At 36.2% G+C, this 24,030-nt stretch overlaps 1 protein-coding gene across 6 annotated transcripts in view; it reads right to left on the minus strand.

Annotated features, from left to right (window-relative positions):
* The window catches only part of LOC128695380 (longitudinals lacking protein, isoforms H/M/V), a 73,256-nt gene extending 50,625 nt beyond the window's left edge, over nucleotides 1-22,631 (minus strand). For 5 of the 6 annotated variants that reach the window (XM_070095491.1, XM_053785926.2, XM_053785925.2 and 2 more), the window contains exons 1-5: nucleotides 22,492-22,631; nucleotides 20,206-20,322; nucleotides 19,410-20,009; nucleotides 16,121-16,420; nucleotides 15,599-15,712 (exon numbers count right to left, since the gene is read on the minus strand). In XM_070095491.1, the coding sequence (XP_069951592.1) occupies nucleotides 15,599-15,712; nucleotides 16,121-16,420; nucleotides 19,410-20,009; nucleotides 20,206-20,289 (1,098 nt within the window). In that variant the 5' untranslated portion in view covers nucleotides 20,290-20,322; nucleotides 22,492-22,631. Of the gene's footprint in view, nucleotides 1-925; nucleotides 4,999-15,598; nucleotides 15,713-16,120; nucleotides 16,421-19,409; nucleotides 20,010-20,205; nucleotides 20,323-22,491 lie in introns of those variants that run through there. The other variant, XM_053785921.2, reaches the window with a different exon arrangement.
* Nucleotides 22,632-24,030: the final 1,399 nt, after the last annotated feature.

A 24,030-nucleotide genomic window follows, 5' to 3' on the forward strand; every position in this document is an offset into this window, starting at 1 on the left:
TGGTAGTGGTTGTGATGGTGGTAAAGGGTGGTAGTGATAGTGGTAGAGGGTGATAGTGGTTGTGATGGTGGTAGAGGGTGGTAGTGGTTGTGATGGTGGTAGTGGTTGTGATGGTGGTATAGGGTGGTAGTGATGGTGGTAGATAGTGACAGTGGTTGTGATGGTGGTAGTGGTTGTGATGGTGGTTAAGGGGTGGTAGTAATGGAAATTTGTGCAATGTGGAGTAGGATGGAAAGATTTGTGGCATTAAAAAACAAAGAAAGGAAGTGACCCTGGATAAGAACTTGGTACCTAAAGTCCTTATGGAGGGGGATTCCCCTTCCAAAGAATAACCTCTCTTCCCTTTCCCGTCCTCCCTGTCTTCCATCCACCAACAACAGCCTTCAATAAATGTAAGTGTCATGTTGAATGTTCATTCTTTTATACATGTAAATCTATCTTTAAGGTAAAAAAAAAAAAAAAATTTGTTAATACTTCTGGGTGTCTGGAACGGATTAATGGGACTTACATTATTTCTTATGGGGAAAATGGTTTCACAAATCGTCAATTTCGCCATTAGTCACACTCTCTGGAATGGATTAATTATGAAAAACGCGGGGCCAATGTAAGCCGTAGAGTTGATATTAGCATTATATTGAAGTATTTTCTCCTGCCCCTGGGGTGGTTTTCTTGGGGGCTGGAACAGACTAATGGCATTTCAATTAATTTCAATGAAGAAAACTGATTTGATATACAAGCAAATTGAGCTACGAGCTTGGTTACGGAACGAATTAAACTCGTAAGTCAAGGTACCACTGTACATGCATTTTTTTAATTATGTACACCTCACTACATCCAACTACAATGATATTATTATTTTTTAAGAATGGAGAGAGTTAAAATAAAGTGTCAGGAACATAAATCTATTTATCCCATAAGCTCCTCGGTTCACTTAATAGCATTTCAAGTAGCATACAGGCTTTCAGGAATGTGATCCCTATGTTATTCAAGGGCCTGATGCATGTATGTGTATGCATACATATGCACGCATGTGCGTGCGCATGACTGCATGCGTGTATGAGTGTGTGTGTGTGCATGCATGAGTGTGTGTGTTCATACAATGACCTCTCTACTGCCCTCCTTTCCCTTTCATGTAAGTTCTACTCATTCCACATGAACAACACTTGACTTGTTAGACATCACACTGGCTTGAGAACTGCCTAGTGGGAACTATCTTAAAGTAGTTTGTCAGTATTGTAATTACTAACAAAATTGAAGTTTACACTGTATACTAGTTATGAAGTGGAAATATTGAAATTGTAGCATTATATGTATGAGGTGCATGTCAAATATACCAAACAAGGCTATTAGGCCCACCGCAGCTTACAAACTTTCCTTATTCATAGGTAAGTGCAGTAATATATAACATTAAAACACAGAACTGTATTTGAATGACAAAATTTGAGGTTCCTTCTTTGAACAAATAGCTACATGGTATCTAAAAAAATAAAATTATTTATGTTTTAAAAAATGCCCTTTATTAAATAATACAATATAATGCATCAGGAGGCCTCAATTGGTTTTTACTTTCTAAAAAAATATATACAGTACTACAATGGCTTATGGATAGTACAAAGCCTTTTCCCATGTATTGTTCTCATCCCAGTAACATATGAAACAAAAACTTTTTTATATGGCCGATGAACTAAACAAATATAGACACAAGTGAGGCAAGCTGACAAGTCAGCCAATGACTCCTAAATCAGAATTTTGTAATAGACACAAACGACAGTTTAGCAAATTATAGCATTCTAGTACACTATCTGTTTCACTGTCTAGTAATTATACGCTAATTGTAAGGCTGCCCTAAATGCTCTGCATAACAAGGGACTTTCTATAAAGTAATTTATACCCATCAGTCACTGATGTGAATTGTATACTGTACTCCACTTTATAGAAATAAAGTTGTTTTTTGTTTGTTTCTATGTATTACTAAGATATGGCAGCAAGAATATACATCTACAGCAATATAAAAAAAATTCACCCATTTATGACTTTGTATTAAAATACAGTACTGTATATACAGCTTGTGCTCTCACAAACAAAATACAGTACTGTATATACAGCTTGTATTCTCACAAGCATAAAATACAGTAGTGTATATAGAGCTTGTACTCTCACAAGCATAAAATACAGTACTGTACTTTTAGCTTGTACTCTCACAAGCTTAAAATACAGTATTGTATACATCTTGTATTCCCACAAGCATAAAATACAGTATGGTACTGTATATAGAGCTTGTATTCTCACAAGCATAAAATACAGTACTGTGTGTATAGCTTGTATTCTCACAAGCATAAAATACAGTACTGTATGTACAGCTTGAACTCCCACATGCATTAAACACAGTACTATATATACAGCTTGTACTCTCAAAAGCAAAACACGTCTAAGAATTATTTCTTGGTAACAAAGTTGGAATTATCTAATTTCCTTGACACCTATGTTCAATGACCACCTGTGTGTGTAAGTCTGGAAATATTGATGCTTCACACCTATGTTCATTCACCACCTATGTGTGTAAGTTTGGAAATACTGATGCTTCACACCTATGTTCAATCACCACCTATGTGTGTAAGTTTGGAAATACTGATGCTTCACACCTATGTTCAATCATCACCTGTGTGTGTAAGTCTGGAAATATTGATGCTTCACACCTATGTTCAATCACCACCTATGTGTGTAAGTTTGGAAATACTGATGCTTCACACCTATGTTCAATCATCACCTGTGTGTGTAAGTCTGGAAATATTGATGCTTCACACCTATGTTCAATCACCACCTATGTGTGTAAGTTTGGAAATACTGATGCTTCACACCTATGTTCAATCACCACCTATGTGTGTAAGTTTGGAAATACTGATGCTTCACACCTATGTTCAATCATCACCTGTGTGTGTAAGTCTGGAAATATTGATGCTTCACACCTATGTTCAATCACCACCTATGTGTGTAAGTTTGGAAATACTGATGCTTCACACCTATGTTCAATCACCACCTATGTGTGTAAGTTTGGAAATACTGATGCTTCACACCTATGTTCAATCATCACCTGTGTGTGTAAGTCTGGAAATATTGATGCTTCACACCTATGTTCAATCACCACCTATGTGTGTAAGTTTGGAAATACTGATGCTTCACACCTATGTTCAATCATCACCTGTGTGTGTAAGTTTGGAAATACTGATGCTTCACACCTATGTTCAATCACCACCTGTGTGTGTAAGTTTGGAAATACTGATGCTTCACACCTATGTTCAATCACCACCTATGTGTGTAAGTTTGGAAATACTGATGCTTCACACCTATGTTCATTCACCACCTATGTGTGTAAGTTTGGAAATACTGATGCTTCACACCTATGTTCAATCACCACCTATGTGTGTAAGTCTGGAAATACTGATGCTTCACACCTATGTTCAATCATCACCTGTGTGTGTAAGTTTGGAAATACTGATGCTTCACACCTATGTTCAATCATCACCTGTGTGTGTAAGTTTGGAAATACTGATGCTTCACACCTATGTTCAATCACCACCTATGTGTGTAAGTCTGGAAATACTGATGCTTCACACCTATGTTCGATCACTTTCCTCAGCCACATCAACTTGTGGGTGAAACAGAAAATACTAAACAAAAGCTTAATATACATAGCATTCATTTAAGACTTTTTATAAGAATGCTGTTTTATATATATAAAATGCTGTTTCAACCATATGGCAGCCACTGTGTACCTTAGCATAAAATGAACTATTTGTAAAGCTTTCAAATGACAATTCATTGAGTTGATAATGAATTTCTGACATTAAAATATGCTGGGATGCAAGGGGACTCTGGGAGTTGAAGCTCCAGGCCAGCTGCCAGGAGAATCTCATAAAAAATAATGACAAAATTGATTTTAGATACATTCCAAGGTATTTCAAATGCAAAAATATAAATAAAGAGTAAAAGCTACAATGTTGTGGTTGTAATAACTCACAAACAACCCACCTGAGAGATGAAAATTTAGATGATGCTTTGGTCTGTCCTTGACCATTATCAAGTCACAAGTGAGCAAGACAAACCAGAGAAAAGCAGAAGACAGGTTGGGAAGGAGTGGTCAGAAAGGTAGGAAAGAAGAGAGGGAGGAAAAGACTAGAGAGAGGAGGGAGAAAGGACAAGAGAGGAGAGGAGGGGGAAGAGGAAAGGAGGAGAAGGGAGGAGAAAAATGAACGAGACTACCACAGTTCTTCACATGCAAACATGTGCATTTTAAAAGTGAATAATAAGACCTTACAAATTTTCCAGTAACACTAAGATTTCCTTATTTTTTAAACATGATCATAAACTGCTTTTGTGATTGCCTCTTGCTTCAAATTCTTAATTAGCAACATAACACTCTTGGGATTCCAATAAGTTTTAAAATGATATAACCATTTCGCACACAAATTTAATGCCCAATTCCTAGCTTTCTCATTGCTAAAGATGATTATTTTTTCTTTTGTTTTCTAGTTGCACAAGAATTTTAGAAAACTATAGAAAAATTTAATATTCTTTAAATCATTCAAGTATTACAGCATCCGTCGATACTTGGAATGAGTCTCTAGGAGTTTCTTGCTGACACAGCTCTGGATGGTGTCTCTTCATGTGTACACGCAAGTTACTGCTCTGAGCTGAGCAATAGTCACATTTTGGGCACTGATATGGCTTTTCTCCAGTATGAATGCGAAGGTGTTTACGAAGCTGTGAAACATCTTGTCCTTTATATCCACATATCTGACAGCATCTTTTATCAAATGATGCGCTGACTTCATCCTTATTCTGCTGCTGGGATCCCTCTGTGAATGCCATTCGTCCATTTCCTGAGACAACCGGTCTCTGGTACGAGTGACGACTATGGGCATCTCCGGGGGATACGACTGACTGGTGTAGTGGATGACTGTGACTGCCTTGCCGCCCCCACCCTGATCTCGCTTGCCCCTAGAAGAGAGGCCATTGTCACTTGGAGTATAAGCACTCTTCTTATTTAGAGGACAACAACTGAACGTAGCTATCAATAAAGAATGCTTCAACTTTCAGAATACTATTTCTGGGGTACTCATACTGTAATTTCATGTCATCATTTTAGTATTCTTATGTTTATACTGTACAGTATTATTTTAAGATAATGATAATAGACTGTAAAGTTTTTGCTCATAGTTTTAAATGTATAAGTAATCAGAAACCTTTCTTGACAGAGTAGAGCCTAAAAATATGAATATCAACATATTTCTTCTTTAAAAATATGATGAGAAAACTTGTATACAAAGATAATGCAAAATAGTTGGAAATCATATAAGTAAATATATGAAAGGAAAACATTTTCAGCACTGAGAAAACTTTTTTAACTTACCTTATTTCTACTATTATTATCATCAGTATACAACAAAAGAAGAAATCAAAATATAATTAGATGAGCTAATGCTACATAAAGAAATGTTACTAAACATTTCTAATCAGTAATAAATTTTTTATTAAATTCTTAGTTATGCCTCTCTATGCGATAGAGTTTTAGAAGTCACCAATCTACCAAGCATTATTAGAAAAATAAATGTTCTTTACCAGTGTACATCATTCAAGCTTTTGATGTTATGTACCATAAAATCATTGATTATAGTGGAAGAAGGCTGCACAATTTTGTCTTAAAGCTATTAAAAAAAGTCCAACCAAAATGTCATAATGCGCTAAAATGCTAGATATTGTGTCGTAGAGCATGAAAAAATCAGCATCAAGTGCCAAGGAAAATTAATGTTGTACATGCTACCTACTTTCACTGCTTGCTCACCAAGCCATGAGCAGTGCCCTATCATTCCCCGGCTCCCAGCTTTTCCCTATTCTTGCTAAGGAAGAGAAGGCCTTTCTTCCTCCTAGATAGTCACCCTATTCTACTCTATCCTCCAAACCACTTCAACAACCCCCTTTTCAGTCCTCCACACTCTTCTAATCTCCACACTAAATATTCTTTGCATACTATTAACACCACACATTGCCCTCAAACATGACATCTGGGCTGTCTCTAGTCTCCTCTCTGCATCATTTAAAGCCCCTGCTTTATACCTTAATAGTGTTAGTGCCACTATATCAATTTCCATCTTCATTTTTACCTCCATGGATAAAGTGCTTCAACTCCACATATGCCTCAATGCATCACCTATCTTTTTCTCATATAGTCTATGGTTTACCTTGTCTTTCATAGACTCATTTGCTGTCATGTTCAAATATATAACATTTACTTCCTCCATACCCTCACTCCCACTTTGATATACAGTCTTTCACTGCCTAGATTTTTTATTACTCTCATTACCTAGCTCTTTACTTTGTTCATGTTTAATTTCCTTCCTATACATACCCTCCCAAATTCACTTACCAACCATTGCAACCTCTTCAGAATCTCCCAAAATATACATGTCACTGGTAAGATCAATTCTGTATCAAATTTGTTATCTTTTAATCAGACACCTCTCTCTCCAAAACCTTAGCTTTCACTTTTTTTACAACCCCATCTACAAATATGTTAAAACAACCATGATGACATTATACACTCCTGTGTAATATCCTGCATACCCTAACCTGAGCCTCACTATCCACTTTTTTGTTTTTCAAATGGAGTAAAATATTAAAAAAAAAGTTGTTTGGAAATTTTGAAGGTGTCTGGAATGTAATGCTAGTTTTCCTGCTTGTTCACTTCACAATGCTATTGAAAGTTATGCTCTGATTTTCAGGAACATAACCCATATGTTAATTGAAGGTTCTTCTGTAAACTCAAGGTTTCAAGACCAAATATTTAGGCAAAAGACTCATCACACCTATCAGTTCTTACTTTTTGGGTGTATCAAGGCACAGGCACCACACTCAGTAATCATATTAAATAATATACCTTTGATATACTGTAATTTATTATTATACTTGCTGGGAAGCACTAAACCCACAAGTCAGGTTTGATCCGAGGAAAAAGAAGCTCCAATTCCATGAGTTAAGAGACTTTCACCACACTTTAAATTCTGCTACCTTTTTTTTCCGTTATCTTATTTTCTTGTACATTAGCTGATCGCTTCAGCATTTTGAGATCTGAGACTCTTCCCAACCTCAAAATTAGGCAATATTTTATTTGTTTTCAAATGATTTTATACTATCTGATGTGAATCATGCCAACACAGGACAATGTAAATAAATATAATTTTTGTCGAACTTTACAAAATAATGAGCTACACTGCATACAGTAATTCTAAAACAAAAGTTGAATGTTAAACAGGAAACCCCGATTTAGGTAGCTAATATACATTGCTGTTATATAGAGACAATGCAGTATATTATTCTGTCTATATAAGCAAGAAAAAGCCCCATTAACAAGGTCTAAATGGTTCTTTAGAATTAAAAAATTCCTCTGTATCTGTCTTATGTTACAGAAAATGTTAGTGATGGGCCGGGGTAATCATTGTATATTACCGGAGACAATGAATGGTGATGGTGCCTACATACCCTGGACTTTCATTAGAGAGTTAGCCTCAGCTTAACAAGCATTAATAAAATGTGATTTCTATCAATGACCAAAAAACCTCTGAACTCCCAAAGATCTGACACATGTACAATGAGCTTACTCAGGCAATTGCTATGAACAAATGTGGTGTGAGTATATATACCTACTGTTAGTTTGACAGAATGTATCGCCAAGTATTTTCATACCAAGCATCAACACATTTATCTAAAAATAACCAAAGAATAAAAATAAAAAATAATTGTGAACATTTCCCCCCCAAAATTAATATAAAAGTCTATATTTATTTCAAATAAGCTCAGAGGGTAGCAGACTCCATAGTTTCATAATCTGGTTGGTAGGACACACGCCATACCACCCAGCCTCCAACTGTTCTTGCTCAGTGAGAGCAAATCATGTCTGCTTGACAGCATATTTCTTAATTAATACCTTCCAAAATATAAATATAAAATATAAAATAAATATATATATATATATATATATATATATATATATATATATATATATATATATATATATATATATATATATATATATATATATATATATATATATATATATATATATATATATATATATATATATATATATATATATATATATATATATATATATATATATATATATATATATATATATATATATATATATATATATATATATATATATATATACACACACACACACACACACACACACATTTTTTTTTTAACAAACTGGCCGTATCCCACTGAGGCAGGGTGGCCCAAAAAAGAAAAACAAAAGTTTCTGTTTTTAAATTTAGTAATCTATACAGGAGAAGGGGTTACTAGCCCCAAATTTATATATGTAGCTTATAATTGCTTAATTTATATAAAACTTATACAAAAATTTTAAGAGAAAATTCAGTGCATTAATGTTAAGAACCAACAAATGTTCAATAGAAGAAGACTTCATTCAGATTACTAAATATTGTACATTCTCATTCTATTGTAATTTCACATCCATGTGCCTTTAGCAGTACTCATTTTTTTATGGTGATGTATTAACCCTAGCTGTATGTCTACACTTGTTGAACATGGAGAGAGGTAAAAAACACAAATGCAGTCCCTTATTGACAACATTTCATCCACAGTGGGTGTTATTAAGTCACAAACAGATCTGTTTGTGACTTGATAAAATCAACTGTGTGGGTGAAATGTTATCATTAAAGGATCACATTATTCAATAAGTCCTCACTTAATGTTGTTGATAGGTTCTTGGAAACTGCGATTGTAAGTGAAACGATGTATAACAAAACCAATTTTACCATAGGCTAATTGATATAAACATCAGGAGTGCATGGTGCACCTATGGCATTCAATGAAAAAGGGTTAAATCAAGAAATAAATGTTTGCAAAGCAAAAATTGTAAGGAGCACCTCCTACCACAGCACAATTCAACAATGAACATGAAGACTCCACACAGACAGTGGCCCCGGCTGGGAATCAATTATTTTTTCTCATTAACGTCATAACAAAATGACGTTGAACGAGGACTTACTGTACAGTACTGCATTTCTGTTTCAGCTTCCACCATGTCGGTATTTTATACCATTTACCTCATATTGTTGAACATAGTGATAAATAATAGTCAATAAATAATTAAACAAGAAAGTTGTATGATATACATCTTTACTGAGGTTCTAGCATGTTACCAACTGACTGCCCAAACACATCACATATTCTAAAGATTCCCCACATTTTGCTAGATAAGGCAAAGTAGTGTTTATTTGGCTAATAAAATGATGCATGAGCAAGTCTCCTGCCAGCTGCTGCTCCCATTATATTATCAACATAGCAAAAATACTTTAAGAGAAGAGGTGGAGGTATGCTATTTCCCTGCTAACTCTGGTTTTAGTTCTGCCAAATTGTGTGGTGTAGCCAACTAATTACTATCTCTTCCACTAAACATGACATTATCGGTACCTCAAACACAGATCACACAAAATAAGAACTATAGAGACAGTTCAGATATGTAATGAAGTGATAGAAATAGAAATCTGCTATCTCAAAACATTGCTAGGAGTCAAAGTGAGATTCGGCACTCACTCCATATCTCTCAGATAGTCTCCCCACCACATTTTATAAAAAAAAAAAAAAAAGTGTAGTAAGTATGTATTACTTTATTTTTCTTGGTTATTACTTTCACAAATGCATTCATCTCTAGGACCTGTTTTTTGATATGGGTGTTGCGAGTTCATACATACATTTTTTTTTTTCAACAAGTCGGCCGTCTCCCACCAAGGCAGGGTGACCCAAAAAAGAAAGAAAATCCCCCAAAATAAAATACTTTCATCATCATTCAACGCTTTCACCACACTCACAAATTATCACTGTTTTTGCAGAGGTGCTCAGAATACAACAGTTTAGAAGTATATATGTATAAAGATACACAACATATCCCTCCAAACTGCCAATATCCCAAACCCCTCCTTTAAAGTGCAGGCATTGTACTTCCCATTTCCAGGACTCAAGTCCGACTATATAAAAATAACCGGTTTCCCTGAATCCCTTCACTAAATATTACCCTACTCACACTCCAACAGATCGTCAGGTCCCAAGTACCATTCGTCTCCATTCACTCCTATCTAACACGCTCACGCACACTTGCTGGAAGTCCAAGCCCCTCGCCCACAAAACCTCCTTTACCCCCTCTCTCCAACCCTTTCGAGGACGACCCCTACCCCTCCTTCCTTCCCCTATAGATTTATATGCTTTCCATGTCATTCTACTTTGATCCATTCTCTCTAAATGACCAAACCACCTCAACAACCCCTCTTCTGCCCTCTGACTACTGCTTTTATTAACTCCACACCTTTTCCTAATTTCTACACTCCGAATTTTCTGCATAATATTTACACCACACATTGCCCTTAGACAGGACATCTCCACTGCCTCCAACCGTCTCCTCGCTGCTGCATTTACCACCCAAGCTTCACATCCACATAAGAGTGTTGGTACTACTATACTTTCATACATTCCCTTCTTTGCCTCCATAGATAATGTTTTTTGACTCCACATATACCTCAACGCACCACTCGCCTTTTTTCCCTCATCAATTCTATGATTAACCTCATCCTTCATAAATCCATCCGCCGACACGTCAACTCCCAAGTATCTGAAAACATTTACTTCTTCCATATTCCTCCTCCCCAATTTGATATCCAATTTTTCTTTATCTAAATCATTTGATACCCTCATCACCTTACTCTTTTCTATGTTCACTTTCAACTTTCTACCTTTACACACATTCCCAAACTCATCCATTAACCTTCGCAATTTTTCTTTAGAATCTCCCATAAGCACGGTATCATCAGCTGACGACACGACTTATGTCATCTCTCACCCTAATCTTGCCACCCTCAACACCATTGTTAATGAGGAGCTGATCAAAATATCGACTTGGATGAAAGCCAATAAACTTACGCTTAATGTTGACAAAACCTACTACATTATGTTTGGTAGCAGAGCAGGAGATGCGCAAATTAACATTAAGATCGACAACACTCTAATCGCCAGGCATAATGAGGGCAAATTCCTAGGCCTATACCTCGACAACAACCTGAACTTCAGCACCCATATCCAACACATAACCAAAAAAGTATCCAAAATGGTTGGGATCCTCTCCAAGATACGATACTACGTGCTGCAAACTGCCCTTCTCACACTATACCATTCACTTATATATCCATACCTCACCTATGCTATCTGTGCTTGGGGTTCAACTGCAGCAACACACCTAAAGCCAATAATAACCCAACAAAAAGCCGCAGTAAGAATAATCACTAAATCCCATCCCTGGCAACACACCCCCCCCACTCTTCATAGATCTAAACTTACTCCCTGTTCAGTACATCCACACTTACTACTGTGCAATCTACATCTACAGGACCTTAAATTCCAATATTAACCTTGACCCAAAACGCTTTCTTGATAGTTGTGACAGAACCCACAGGCACAACACCAGACACAAACATTTCTATGACATTCCCCGTGTCTGACTAAACCTTTACAAAAATTCAATGTATGTCAAAGGCCCTAAAATCTGGAACACCCTACCTGAAAATTCCAAAACTGCAGACACATTCATCACCTTCAAAACTACCATCAGAAAACATCTTATCTCCCTGATACACCCTGTCAACTAATAATACGAATACCACCTGGTGGTTCACACTTACACTCACTCACCCATTTGACCATAAACAGAAATATCAATCTCAATCTCAAAATAATGAATCTTAACTAGTCATAAGTTGGCCTGTGATACTCCAATACTGAAACTATGTATAGTGCCAAAACAAAAGCATTCACATTGCTAAACTCACAACTGGTATTTAGTCACTTAGCCATAATACCAACTTACCTCATAATTTTGTAATATTTTAAACTTAAGATTTAATATAAGTCTGCCCGAAATGCCTAGCCATGCTAGGTGTTCTAGTGGTACACTCTGTAATTATTTTAATACATGTAAACCACACAATAACCAAATTCTGTAAACTCAGCATTGTAATCCTTATAGAGAATAAACTTTGAATTTGAATTTGAAAAAAGTAACTGTGTCAATTCCCATTTTGAATTTGATTCCCCATAATTTAATCCCACCCCTCTCCCGAACACCCTAGCATTTACTTCTTTTACAACCCCATCTATAAATATATTAAACAACCATGGTGACATTACACATCCCTGTCTAAGACCTACTTTTACTGGGAAGTATTCTCCCTCTCTTCTACACACCCTAACCTGAGCCTCACTATCCTCATAAAAACTCTTTACAGCATTTAGTAACTTACCACCTATTCCATATACTTGCAACATCATTTTTTTTTTTTCAACAAGTCGGCCGTCTCCCACCGAGGCAGGGTGACCCAAAAAAGAAAGAAAATCCCCAAAAAGAAAATACTTTCATCATCATTCAACACTTTCACCACACTCGCACATTATCACTGTTTTTGCAGAGGTGCTCAGAATACAACAGTCTAGAAGCATACACATATAAAGATACACAACATATCCCTCCAAACTGCCAATATCCCAAACCCCTCCTTTAAAATGCAGGCATTGTACTTCCCATTTCCAGGACTCAAGTCCGACTATATGAAAATAACCGGTTTCCCTGAATCCCTTCACTAAATATTACAACATCATACTTGGTACAATTTCGTTAGGAAATATGACTTATTTTTGTTGTTGATATGTACCTAGTGCATTAACTGATAAAACTTGTGACATCCAACTTGGGCCAGTAGACTCTCATTAACTCTCCTCACACTTCAAATGCTGTAAGTAATGACTGACAGAATGAAAAAATAAAATTTTTTATAACACGTCGACCATCTCCCACCAAAGGCATGATGACCCAAAAAAGAGTAAACAACTTTCCTGTCATTCATTCAATTGCTGTCTTCTTAGCAATGAGATGATATCAAGGTTCAGATGACCCTCTGAACAGCAACATCCCCACCCCACCTCACCTTCAGAGTGCAGCCATTGTACTTCCCACCTCCAGAACACAAGTTCACCTAACTGGTTTTCCCTGAATCGCTTTATAAATGTTACCTTGCTCACACACCAACAGCATGTCAAATCATGAAAAATAGCTTTCCTTCACCCATTTGTATGGTACAGTAATTTTTACCTAGCAGAATATTAAAAAGTTTTGTTGGCAAATTTGGAGGTGTATGGAACTTAATCCTAATTTTTCCAAATGTTCTCTCACAAAGAAAAAGGCAAGATAGTAAAGGTAAAACTCCTACGAAATATAAAGTAAGATCCTCTCACATAACTGATACGGAATGAGAACCACTTAAGGTTAGCCAAGCTGACTATGTGGCTGTAGTCTTTCCCTGGCAATGGCACCCAGGAAAAGAGTGCCCCTACCAGGAAAACCTCTGAGTTTCAGAAATAGTGTTCGGCGATGTCGCCAAACTGATGAATCACAATGGGATGAAGAATAGGCATAGTAGTAAATGCAAGAGAAGCATCTTGAAATGGCATCCAAACCACTGAAATGTCAACACCACATATCTGTGAGATTTGCACTATTTACTGAAATCTATTACAGGTTCAGTTAAGCACAGTGAACAAACCATCCACAGTCTATGTGCCAAGCTAAACTAATGTTACTCACTGTCTTCCAACAAAAAGGAGTAAATTGAACAGAAGTTATGCTCTCTATGATGTGAGAGGTCTTTCTTGAGTTGATACAAGTAAACAAATACAGTCAGAAGCCTGTGCTGAGTCAGCAAAAGAAGAGCAGGGGTGCAAATGAAGGTAAACAATGACTTATTGGATGAAAAGCAATATGAGAGCATTACCGTTATTACAGAGGGTATATTTACATGCTATTCTTTCTATTAGTGATTCATGGAACCTGAATACAGAAATGAAAACTATAACCCCAATAAATGAAACATTAACTTGGACATATTATTACAAGTGCAAAATAGATCTGCATAAGTGATAACCTTTAACAAATTTGCATTTGTTATTCCACTTACCTTAAGACAACAAGTTATGTACACTGTATTAAAACTTATCTACATACAGTGTATAAAGAATACACTGGATGATACCTGGGTGTCAGCTAGTCATACAGTAATATTTCAACTCTGCCTAAACACAAGAAAATATATCTTGTACAGGCATACAATTATGACTATCTATCTATATCCATTCTGAAGTTTGCAACTTATATTGACTGGCAGTATAAAATTTATCCCCTGAATTTTATGAAGCACAAATCTCAAATCTCTACACACTCATGGATATGAATATTTCCTAAAAATGATTAACATTGATAAATTAAAAACTAAATCTCAGAAAATGTCTTACTGACTAGCTGAACTTGGTAATTATGAGTTGTGCATTTTATTGTGAATAGGCTAACTCTACCTTCCTCCTGACTATAGAGGGACACAAGAGAAAAATAAAAATTGGCTGTGAAATAATGTGAAAAATGTACATACAGTCCCTGCTTGACATCAGTTTAAACTCAAAGGATAAATTATAAAATAATCCCATACACTGACAATTTGATCTCTGGTTTATGTAGAGCATTTTAGTGCCTAGTCACTATATCTCTGGGAGGAACCAAAATGCCCTACATTTAAGCCGGCACTAGCAGTATGTACATATTGGGCTTAGACTTGCTACATACCTAGTCTACATTATTTTGAACAAAACCATATAGTGCATTATTAATGGTCAACTTGTGTTTCTACTGTGTATATTATATAGACTAGGGTAGCAAATGTACCCAATTTTACTTAAAAAAAATTATTACTACAGGTACTGCACTTTATACACCAATCAACATTCTTATTCTCACTACTTGTAATCATATTTCAACTTTAAAGAAACAGTTGTCTGCTTGTTTGTTTTATTTGAAATGCCTAAATTTGTTGTTTGTATACCTTTAATGTCCTTAAATATAAACAAATAATAATTATTGCCATTGTAGTCTTAAGTTAGGCTTAAGCTTGCCTGAAATGCTCTGTAAAATCATGAGCTTTCTGCATGCACAACCAAATGTCACCCAACTCTGTACAAACATTGTATCATGTGGAAATAAATCTTTGAAGTAATCAGGAGTGTAGTAGGACAAAGACTATCCGAATGACCATTAGTTTAGACATAAAATTGGCTACTCCACAGTAGACATGCTGACAAAAAAGCAAGTAGAGTGAAATTGTTCATGTGTAAATCCTCTCACTATTGCTACAAGCAACCTTTTTGTAAACAGTGTTCCAAAGGTAATTCTGATTTTCCTACATTGAAACTAGTGTGAAAATTTTGAATGAAATACTGTACTACCAAGTATCTCTGTTTAATGATTAATGTAACATAATAAAAAACAATATACAAAATATATTTCTGGAATGCATAGGCTCCCAAAAGTGTAAACAATCTTTTAACTGAAATTAATTTACTTTTAAACTTCAGTAGCCAGATACAGATAGATACCCTATCCTTCACCTACTACAAATTCTACCAAATACAATGCAAGGAATTCACTTACCACTTGCTGGAGACTATGATGATGGGGGTTGAGGCGATCTTGTTGTGAAAAGCCTTGAAGATGAAAGGAAGTCATCTCTCCTTCTCTTCGGCTGCTGTCCCAACTCTGACCATCCTGAAATTAATACACTGTTAATGCTAATTTAGATGTGTCTACAGTCAGCAGTGGATAAATGAATGTATATTGCATATGTAGCACTAGCTAACAGACCTGGCACTGTCCAGGGAAATAATGAATGTAGGTAGCAATATACAGACCATTTTTTATGGGGGATGGGGGGGTTTAACAGAATTTGCTCTACTAAAACCATTGTTCTTGGTAGTATATGTTATTATTACATTCAAGAGGAAGCACTAAACCTATAGGAGTTATAAACACCTGAAGAATGGAAGTTATAAGGCTTATTCTGAGGTATTTCTTGGATTAAGAGCCTTCAATGCCATCCAGACACCCCATCCCCTTGAAGGATATTAAGACCGTTACAATTAGAAAAAAAAAAAAAAAAGGTCTGAAGCTACTAACCCCTTGAATTCCTGAAGGCCCTGGTAATGCCTGCGAGACTATTTCCTCAAATGACTGTGGATGAGTAGAATACTGAGTAACAGGCGAGAGAAGAGGAGCTCCCCCAGCACTACCAGAGAGGGAGGCCTCATACTTTAGTACAGATTCACTGTTTCTTGCTGTGCCTTGTGATGACCCATCAGACTCGGTCATTTGAACTTCTAGAGCATTGCAGGTGTCGGGTAGTTGCATACCATCTTCATCTTCATATTTCACATCTTCTTCCTCTACCTTTATTACTGGATTTTCCACTTCAGCATGCTAAAATAAAAATACTGACTAATAGCAAAAACACTATCACAACTAATTTTGTCATTTATATAGGTCAGAGTCACTGGAAAGCTCTGGAAAACCTCAGGATGCCAATTCTAATAAATTTCTATAAAATGATAACAATTAAGAAAAAATAAATAATAGACCTGGAAGTGAAACCATGTTCAAAAAAGTTTGGTGTAAGATCACCAAAACCTTGTACTGTATGTTCAGTATATCCTAATTTATTACATTTTGATAACAGAAATTCGGAGTGTGGAAATTAGGAGAAGGTGTGGAGTTAATAAAAGTATTAGTCAGAGGGCTGAAGAGGGGTTGTTGAGGTGGTTTGGTCATTAAGAGAGAATGGATCAAAGTAGAATGACATGGAGAGTATATAAATCTGTAGGGAAAGGAAGGCAGGGTAGGGGTTGTCCTCGAAAAGGTTGGAAAGTAGGGGTAAGGGAGGTTTTGTGGGCGAGGGGCTTGGACTTCCAGCAGGCGTGCATGAGCGTATTCGATAGGAGTGAATGGAGACGAATGGTATTTGGGACTTGACGATCTGTTGGAGTGTGAGTAGGGTAATATTTAGTGAAGGGATTCAGGGAAACCGGTTATTTTTGTATAGCTGGACTTGAGTCCTGGAAATGGGAAGTACAATGCCTGCACTCTAAAGGAGGGGTTCGGGATATTAGCAGTTTGGAGGGATATGTTGTGTATCTTTATACGTATATGCTTCTAAACTACTGTGTTCTGAGCACCTCTGCAAAAACAGTGATTATGTGTGAGTGAGGTGAAAGTGTTGAATGATGATGAAAGCATTTTCTTTTTGGGGATTTTCTTTCTTTTTAGGTCACCCTGCCTCGGTGGGAGACAGCCGACTTGTTGGAAAAAAAAAATATACCAAAAAAAAGGCAACAAGTTAATTTTATGCACACGTTTGTCTTTTTTTTTTATCCCATCAGCAGTCTCCTACCTAGGTAGGGTCACCTAAAAAAGGAAGCCTATTCACCATCACTTATTCATGACTATGTTCCTGTCTTCTTCCTATATAGTTACCAACACATATAATATATCAGGCTTGAAAAATCCTTCTGTGCTAGTGAAATAATGTTTTAAACAAAGTTTCCAATTGCTGCTTGTGTGTTTTTATCAACTATCTTTCGGGTCACAGACACTGTACCTCACACTTCCAGAACCTATTCTACCTAACAAGTTTAAGTGAAATCCTTCATAAATGTTTTGGATGATGGAATATAATACTCAAAATGACCATGTATATAATGTAAATGACCTAAAGTGCAAACAAATTATCTGACAGAGCAAATACTATATAAACAGCACATCACCAGAAGACCACATAAATGGAGAAGTGTTTTAACCCTTTCAGGGTCCGTCCCGTAGATCTACGGCTTTACGTTCAGGGTCCAAACCGTAGATCTACGTCATGAGCTCAGCTCACTCTGATAAACTGTGAGTGGTACATTTGGGCCTAGATATGAGAGAATACATCTATGTGGTATGTATGCACCACATAAAACAGATCCTGCAGCACACTGTGTATAATGAGAGAAAAAAAACTGAAATCATGATTTTTCGATTAAAACAGTGACTTTGCAGTGTTTTTTCATATGTTTTTTATAGTTGTATTTGCGATTTCTTGGTCTCATTTGATAGAATGGAAGACATATTACAGAAATAGAGATGATTTTGATTGGTTTCAGCACTGGAAATGGCTTGAAACTGAGCTCAAAGTAGCAGAAATGTTAAATTTTTGCCGATATTCAAGAGTAAACAAACGACCTCACACGTCTAATACACGCCAGCTAGAGGGTCTAATATGCATTCACAAATATGGTGATAATATTTATACAATTATTACAGTATTGCATAACAGTAAATCTTCTATTTTTTGGTGTGAATAAAAATTCATTATGTGAATAAAAAATCAAAATGGAATTTATTTGTAAAGCCTCAAAACGTAACTAATGAACAGAGGAAATGTTAGTTTAGTTCCAGGAATACCTACATTGTTTATTCTGGACCCTATTTTGAAATTGGAATATTTTGAACTTTGTGTTAAATTGGCCATATTAACAATTTCCAATCACTTTAATTTGTAGTTCAAACAGTTGACCTGGCGATTTCTTGTGCTCAATCGATAGAATAGAAGTAATACTAGTGAAATACCTAAGAATTTGGTTGACTGGAATAATGTAATTGGCCTAAAATGGGAGTCAAAGTCGGCAAATTCGCCGATTCGTAAATATCGCTGACACATCAAAATTCGCGAGAGCATAATTTCGTCAAATTTCCATCAAATTTCGTACTTTTTGTTTTATTACCTTCACAAAAAGATTCTCTACCATTTCATAAGAAAAAATAACAAATTTTTTTTTTTTAAATTCTTGGACACTGGGGCACCACTTCAGATTTGGGCCTTGGACCCTGAAGGGGTTAATACACTGTTGATCCATTTTAAGATACACTCTAAATATATGATGGGGGATATGCTAAATAATTTATTTTATACTGTAAGTTGGAGCCAAACTAGAATGTGCTGCCATATATGGTACCTTCAACTAAACTTACAAAACACAGTCAAAATATAAAACTGACACTACAGATACTGAAGCTAAAAAATTACAAAAAACTATAAAAAGAAATGAGAAAATTTTTTGGAACTAGCAACAGGGAGAATAAGAGGTTTCAATTTTATACCTTAAAGAAATTATTAAAGAAAGTCATAATTTTCAAACATAGTAGATAATGGGAATGTACTTAAAGAGGTGGTGTACTCTGCAACAACAGAATATTAACATATAAGTATGATCAAATAATTTAAGATAAAGCATCATGAATATAACTACTTTTATAACTACAACACCAATTTACTATCTTATAGTAATTGCACTGGTACATAGCTTGTTGGGTATTGATACATGATATAAATCATGATCAAAGCAAACATTTGAATACAATAATTTTCCAAACATACCTTGTTCTGCCTCTCATCACTAGGGATGGGTTGAGAACTTTCACCAGGATGTTCATTTGCATTATTTGATTGCTGTTCTTGAGCTTGCTGGACACTTGGTAATACATTCTCCCTCATCTTATTTTCACTCGCCTCAGAATGGTCTTCAGTTAAAGTAGATTCTACAATTCCTTCAGTATGCAGTCGTGAATTGCTTCTTTTCCTGGGTGGACTTGAATTACTGTTTGTGGACTCTTCTTCATGTCTTCTCTTTGTCTGTGGGCTTCCTTCTTCACAGTTCTTGACAGGACTGTGTATGGTCTCACTAGGATGAAGGGGTGGGGACTCATCTGGCACAGCTAAACCTTTGATTCTTAAGCACTCTGCTGCTTTAATTAGACCTGCTAACTCATTCTGGAGCACATTTACCTCACCTAGATACATATAATTTAACAATGCCTCTAAGTCTTGATGACGTATGTCTTTGAGGACAATGATTGGGTGCTTGCATGGTGTCTTCTCCATTATATCAACAAAGTAATCACTACACGTAGAGAGGACAAACTTATGAACACTGTAAAACTTGCCAGCACAAGCAATAGTAACATCACTGTAGGTTTTCTGAAACAAAATATACATACATAAATATACATTAACAAAATACAAGTATCTTGCAAATGCTAGTTTATAATGATTCAGATGATTTACAGCATACCAGAGGCAAAAAAAAAAAAGTACAGTATAGTACTGTACGGTATATGCAAGCTCTATAATTCTTGATTTTAGTTAATGCTAGCCATTAAGAATAATCACTAACCTTGTCCCTCAGTGAGGATAAAACCTGCAGAAATGAGGTACGATGATTGTTCCACCGGAGTGAGAGCAACCCATCGCCTGCCATGACTGCGGACTCTTCTACACCAAGGGGATGTTCCTGTAGTAATTACACAGCCTATTTATTACATTTGCAAATTCAGAGAAACCTCAGCAAGCAATCAGGCTCTGATCCACCAGGAGGCCTGGTCACAGACTGGGCCGTGGGGGCGTTGACCCCCGAAACTCTCTCCAGGTAACTCCAGGTAATCACAAATCATTAACTAGTTATAGGCTATTCATTGACTTTGTTGGTGCTAAGAAGATCTGTTGATGGTTCTGGGGATAATCACCCAAGCAACGGATAACACTGAATTCAACAGTTGAAAAGAAAAGCCCTGGTTTCGGGTCCCAGGCAAGGCAAGATATATGGGCATTGGGCATGTTTCCTTACAGTTGGTGTTCCTGCTTGCCTAGCAGTAAATAGGTCTCTGAAGTTAGTCAGCTGCTGTGAGTCACAACAGCCCTGCCCCAGGGCTGTTGTGACCCACCCTGCCCCACCAACTAGTAGTCATGCCATAATTGGGAAATAAATGTTTCTATTTTTACTTCAAAACGGAACTCTTGTGCTCTATCATAAACCTGACTCTGACAACATTCCTTTCTATAATATTATACTACAGTGGAACCTCAGTACTCGAACAGCTCCATACTTGAACAATTCAGTATTCAAACACTTTGTTCGGTAAACAAATCGCTCGGCAGTCAACCGTTTACTTGGCACTCGACCAAACAAACATGACCTGCCAGAACTTCAATGTAAACTATTTTGTGTTTTATTGCATTTTTCGTTTTTTTTTTTCATATTATTTGTATAAAGTCATCATGGGGCCTAAGAGGGTTAGTGATAACAGCCAACCAAAAAGAAAATCGATTGGAAAAAATTTGTTCTGTATTCGAACAGACTGGCACTCGAACAGCATTCTGGAATCAATTAAGTTTGAGGGTAGAGGTTCCACTGTGTCTCTAGTGTAAAACCCACTCAATATTGTACAATTTTTACTACATTTTCCTGCCTTTCTGCAAAGAAGTAAATTAATTATTACTAATTTATGTTATGTATGCAAATATGTTTATCAAAATAAACAAATCTTAGGACATTTATGATTTATCATAAATTATCATACATAACAACATATGTGTAAATTACCCAAGATAACCTAAACAATCAGGTTAAAATAATTGTGAAAAATTCCCAAAATTGATGACCCAGTAAAAAAATTGCCTGAATTACTATTACTTCTTCAGGATAACTTCAGTTAACTTTAATCTCTCAAGGAAGGTTCCTTGATGCTGGTAAGGAGCTCTTGATCCATCTGTGCTCCAGTTCCCTGAATTAAGCCTGAATACCTTCCACATTCACCCCCCTACAGCTGCTGCAGAACCCTAAGGTTTCTTCCCTTAGCAATGACTGCACGAGTTGCAGTGTTGTCACTTTTTATAGGTACAAGACATGCACAATCAAGACACTTATTGAAGAGACATTTTGCAACTGATGGTATAGGGTTCTCATGACTCAACTGGTAGTTACCTCAGCTCATACAATGAGGGACTGAGGATCATTCCCTGTGGCATAGGTGAAATGGGCATGTTTCCTTACACCTGCTGCCCCTCTTCACCTAGCAGTAAGTAGGTACTTGCATGTTAATTGACTGCTGCAGGTCATTTTATGGGGAGAAGATTAAAGGATACCAAGAGAAATAAGAGAGTCCCCAACAAAACATGAATGTTATTGAGTTATCCTGGGTTATTAACCCTGCAGATTCATTAATCCAAACAGAGTCTTCTTCTCCTTCTATAAATCTTCTTGAGTCTTGTGATGATTCAGTGATATACTCACCTGTGTGTGGTTGCAGGAGTCGAGTCTCAGCTCCTGGGTCAGGAAGCTGACTAAGGTACACATAAATACAGTTATATAAATTACCTACATAGCAAAATATGTATAAATTACCTAGGTTAACCCAAAAATAAGTCAGACTAAGTGACTTATTTCCACTGGGGTCCTTGTGAAAATTAAGATAAGTTCATGTGTGTTTCTCTTACTCTGCCTAGATCTTGGATACACTTACAGTTATCGTGTTTACATACTGCCCAGTTTTTTGCTTGTTTTTTCTAAAAACTGGGTTAATACTTTCACTATTTTCTGCCTAATATGCAGTGGGATAGTCACTCCTAGAATGTGTCTACTTATTCTCCAGGAAACATACTGCTTACTTATTAGTTCCTTTACCTCCCAATAACTGCACGAGTTGTAGTGTCCTGTCGTCCTTGCTATGTTATCTCAGTGATGTCTGCTTCGAAAAATAATTAAAAAAAAAATTGTAGGCACTTGTGTCCGCCTGAACTACGTGTAAACAAGCCCAGTGTGAAGGGAGCCTCTCTCTAACACCAATATTTATGACCATATATCACACTGTCCTCTATCAAACTGCAAAGGCATTTATAAATGAAACGGCGAATTAATTTAAATCATTTAATTTGATAACATTTTAAATAATAATCAATGTTTAAACATAAATATTTATATTTACCACAACTTACAGTTAGCATTTAAAATATGAATCTTATTTTGATTAGTAACTTCATTAATTATTTATATTAGCAATAATTAACAAAAATATAATCAACGTAAATATACTATACTCTAATACTTATATTTGCCACCAATTACTTTTTTTATCAAATTCAAGAATAAAAGTGACCCCAGTTAGATAAGATTTTTTCGTTCGGATTTTTAACCCCGGAGGGTTAGCCACCCAGGATAACCCAAGAAAGTCAGTACGTCATCTAAGACTGTCTAACTTATTTCCATTGGGGTCCTTAAATCTTGTCCCCCAGGATGCAACCCACACCAGTCGACTAACACCCAGGTACCTATTTGCTGCTAGGTGAACATGACAATAGATGTAAGGAAACGTGTCGAAATGTTTCCAACCGCCGGGAATCGAACCCGGGCCCTCCGTGTGTGAAGCAGAAGCCACTGGTACTGTAATATACTCATAATGTACAGTATATACAGCCAATAATTAACATCAATTGCTCTGGACAACCATTTATTTCCAACACCACTTCCAGGCAAAATGCCACTTATTATAGGCTGTCATTACTTCTTCCTTATTATGTCTATTGGTTTACCTGGAGAGGGTGTGGAAAATAATGTATATATTTTCCAGAAATGCAGTAATTTATAGGTAAATAGATGCCCTATATTGTATTTAATAAAAGTGTATTTTTAAAAAGAGGACAGTCGCCATTTTGTTTGAATTGAATAACAGATGTTGTGAATAATGGGAAGAATTTTTCGTGCTTTAGAGGTTAAAATTGGGTTGACACCTCTCAAATAGGAGGCAAAATTGTTGGATGTGCATTCCTGCATAACTTGAGATATCAGGCGACTGGACAAGATAGCTCCAGGAACCTCAGATAAGTCTGTTATGTTATAACTCTGGCCAGTTGTTATTTTCATGTATGGACAGTGAGGTTTTCTGAGTATGATACAACTTGATTCACAGTTATATTGGTGAGTGATTTTTAAGATATTCTCCTTCTGTTATGTATATGTGTATCTATAATCATTTATTATTTTTAATATACAGTCCACAAATTTATATATTTACCAGCATTCCTGGTGTATGTATATTTCGTTTAATTAATAGGTCCAGAGCAACTTGTGGATATGACAGTGGTAGGTATCGAAGGGGGACATTTTTTGCGACCTAGGTGTCCCAAATTCCTACTTGTCTAACTGATAAATAATAATTATCTATGT

Source organism: Cherax quadricarinatus, chromosome 50, assembly GCF_038502225.1.
Source record: "Cherax quadricarinatus isolate ZL_2023a chromosome 50, ASM3850222v1, whole genome shotgun sequence".
Taxonomy (NCBI): Eukaryota; Metazoa; Arthropoda; class Malacostraca; order Decapoda; family Parastacidae; genus Cherax; species Cherax quadricarinatus.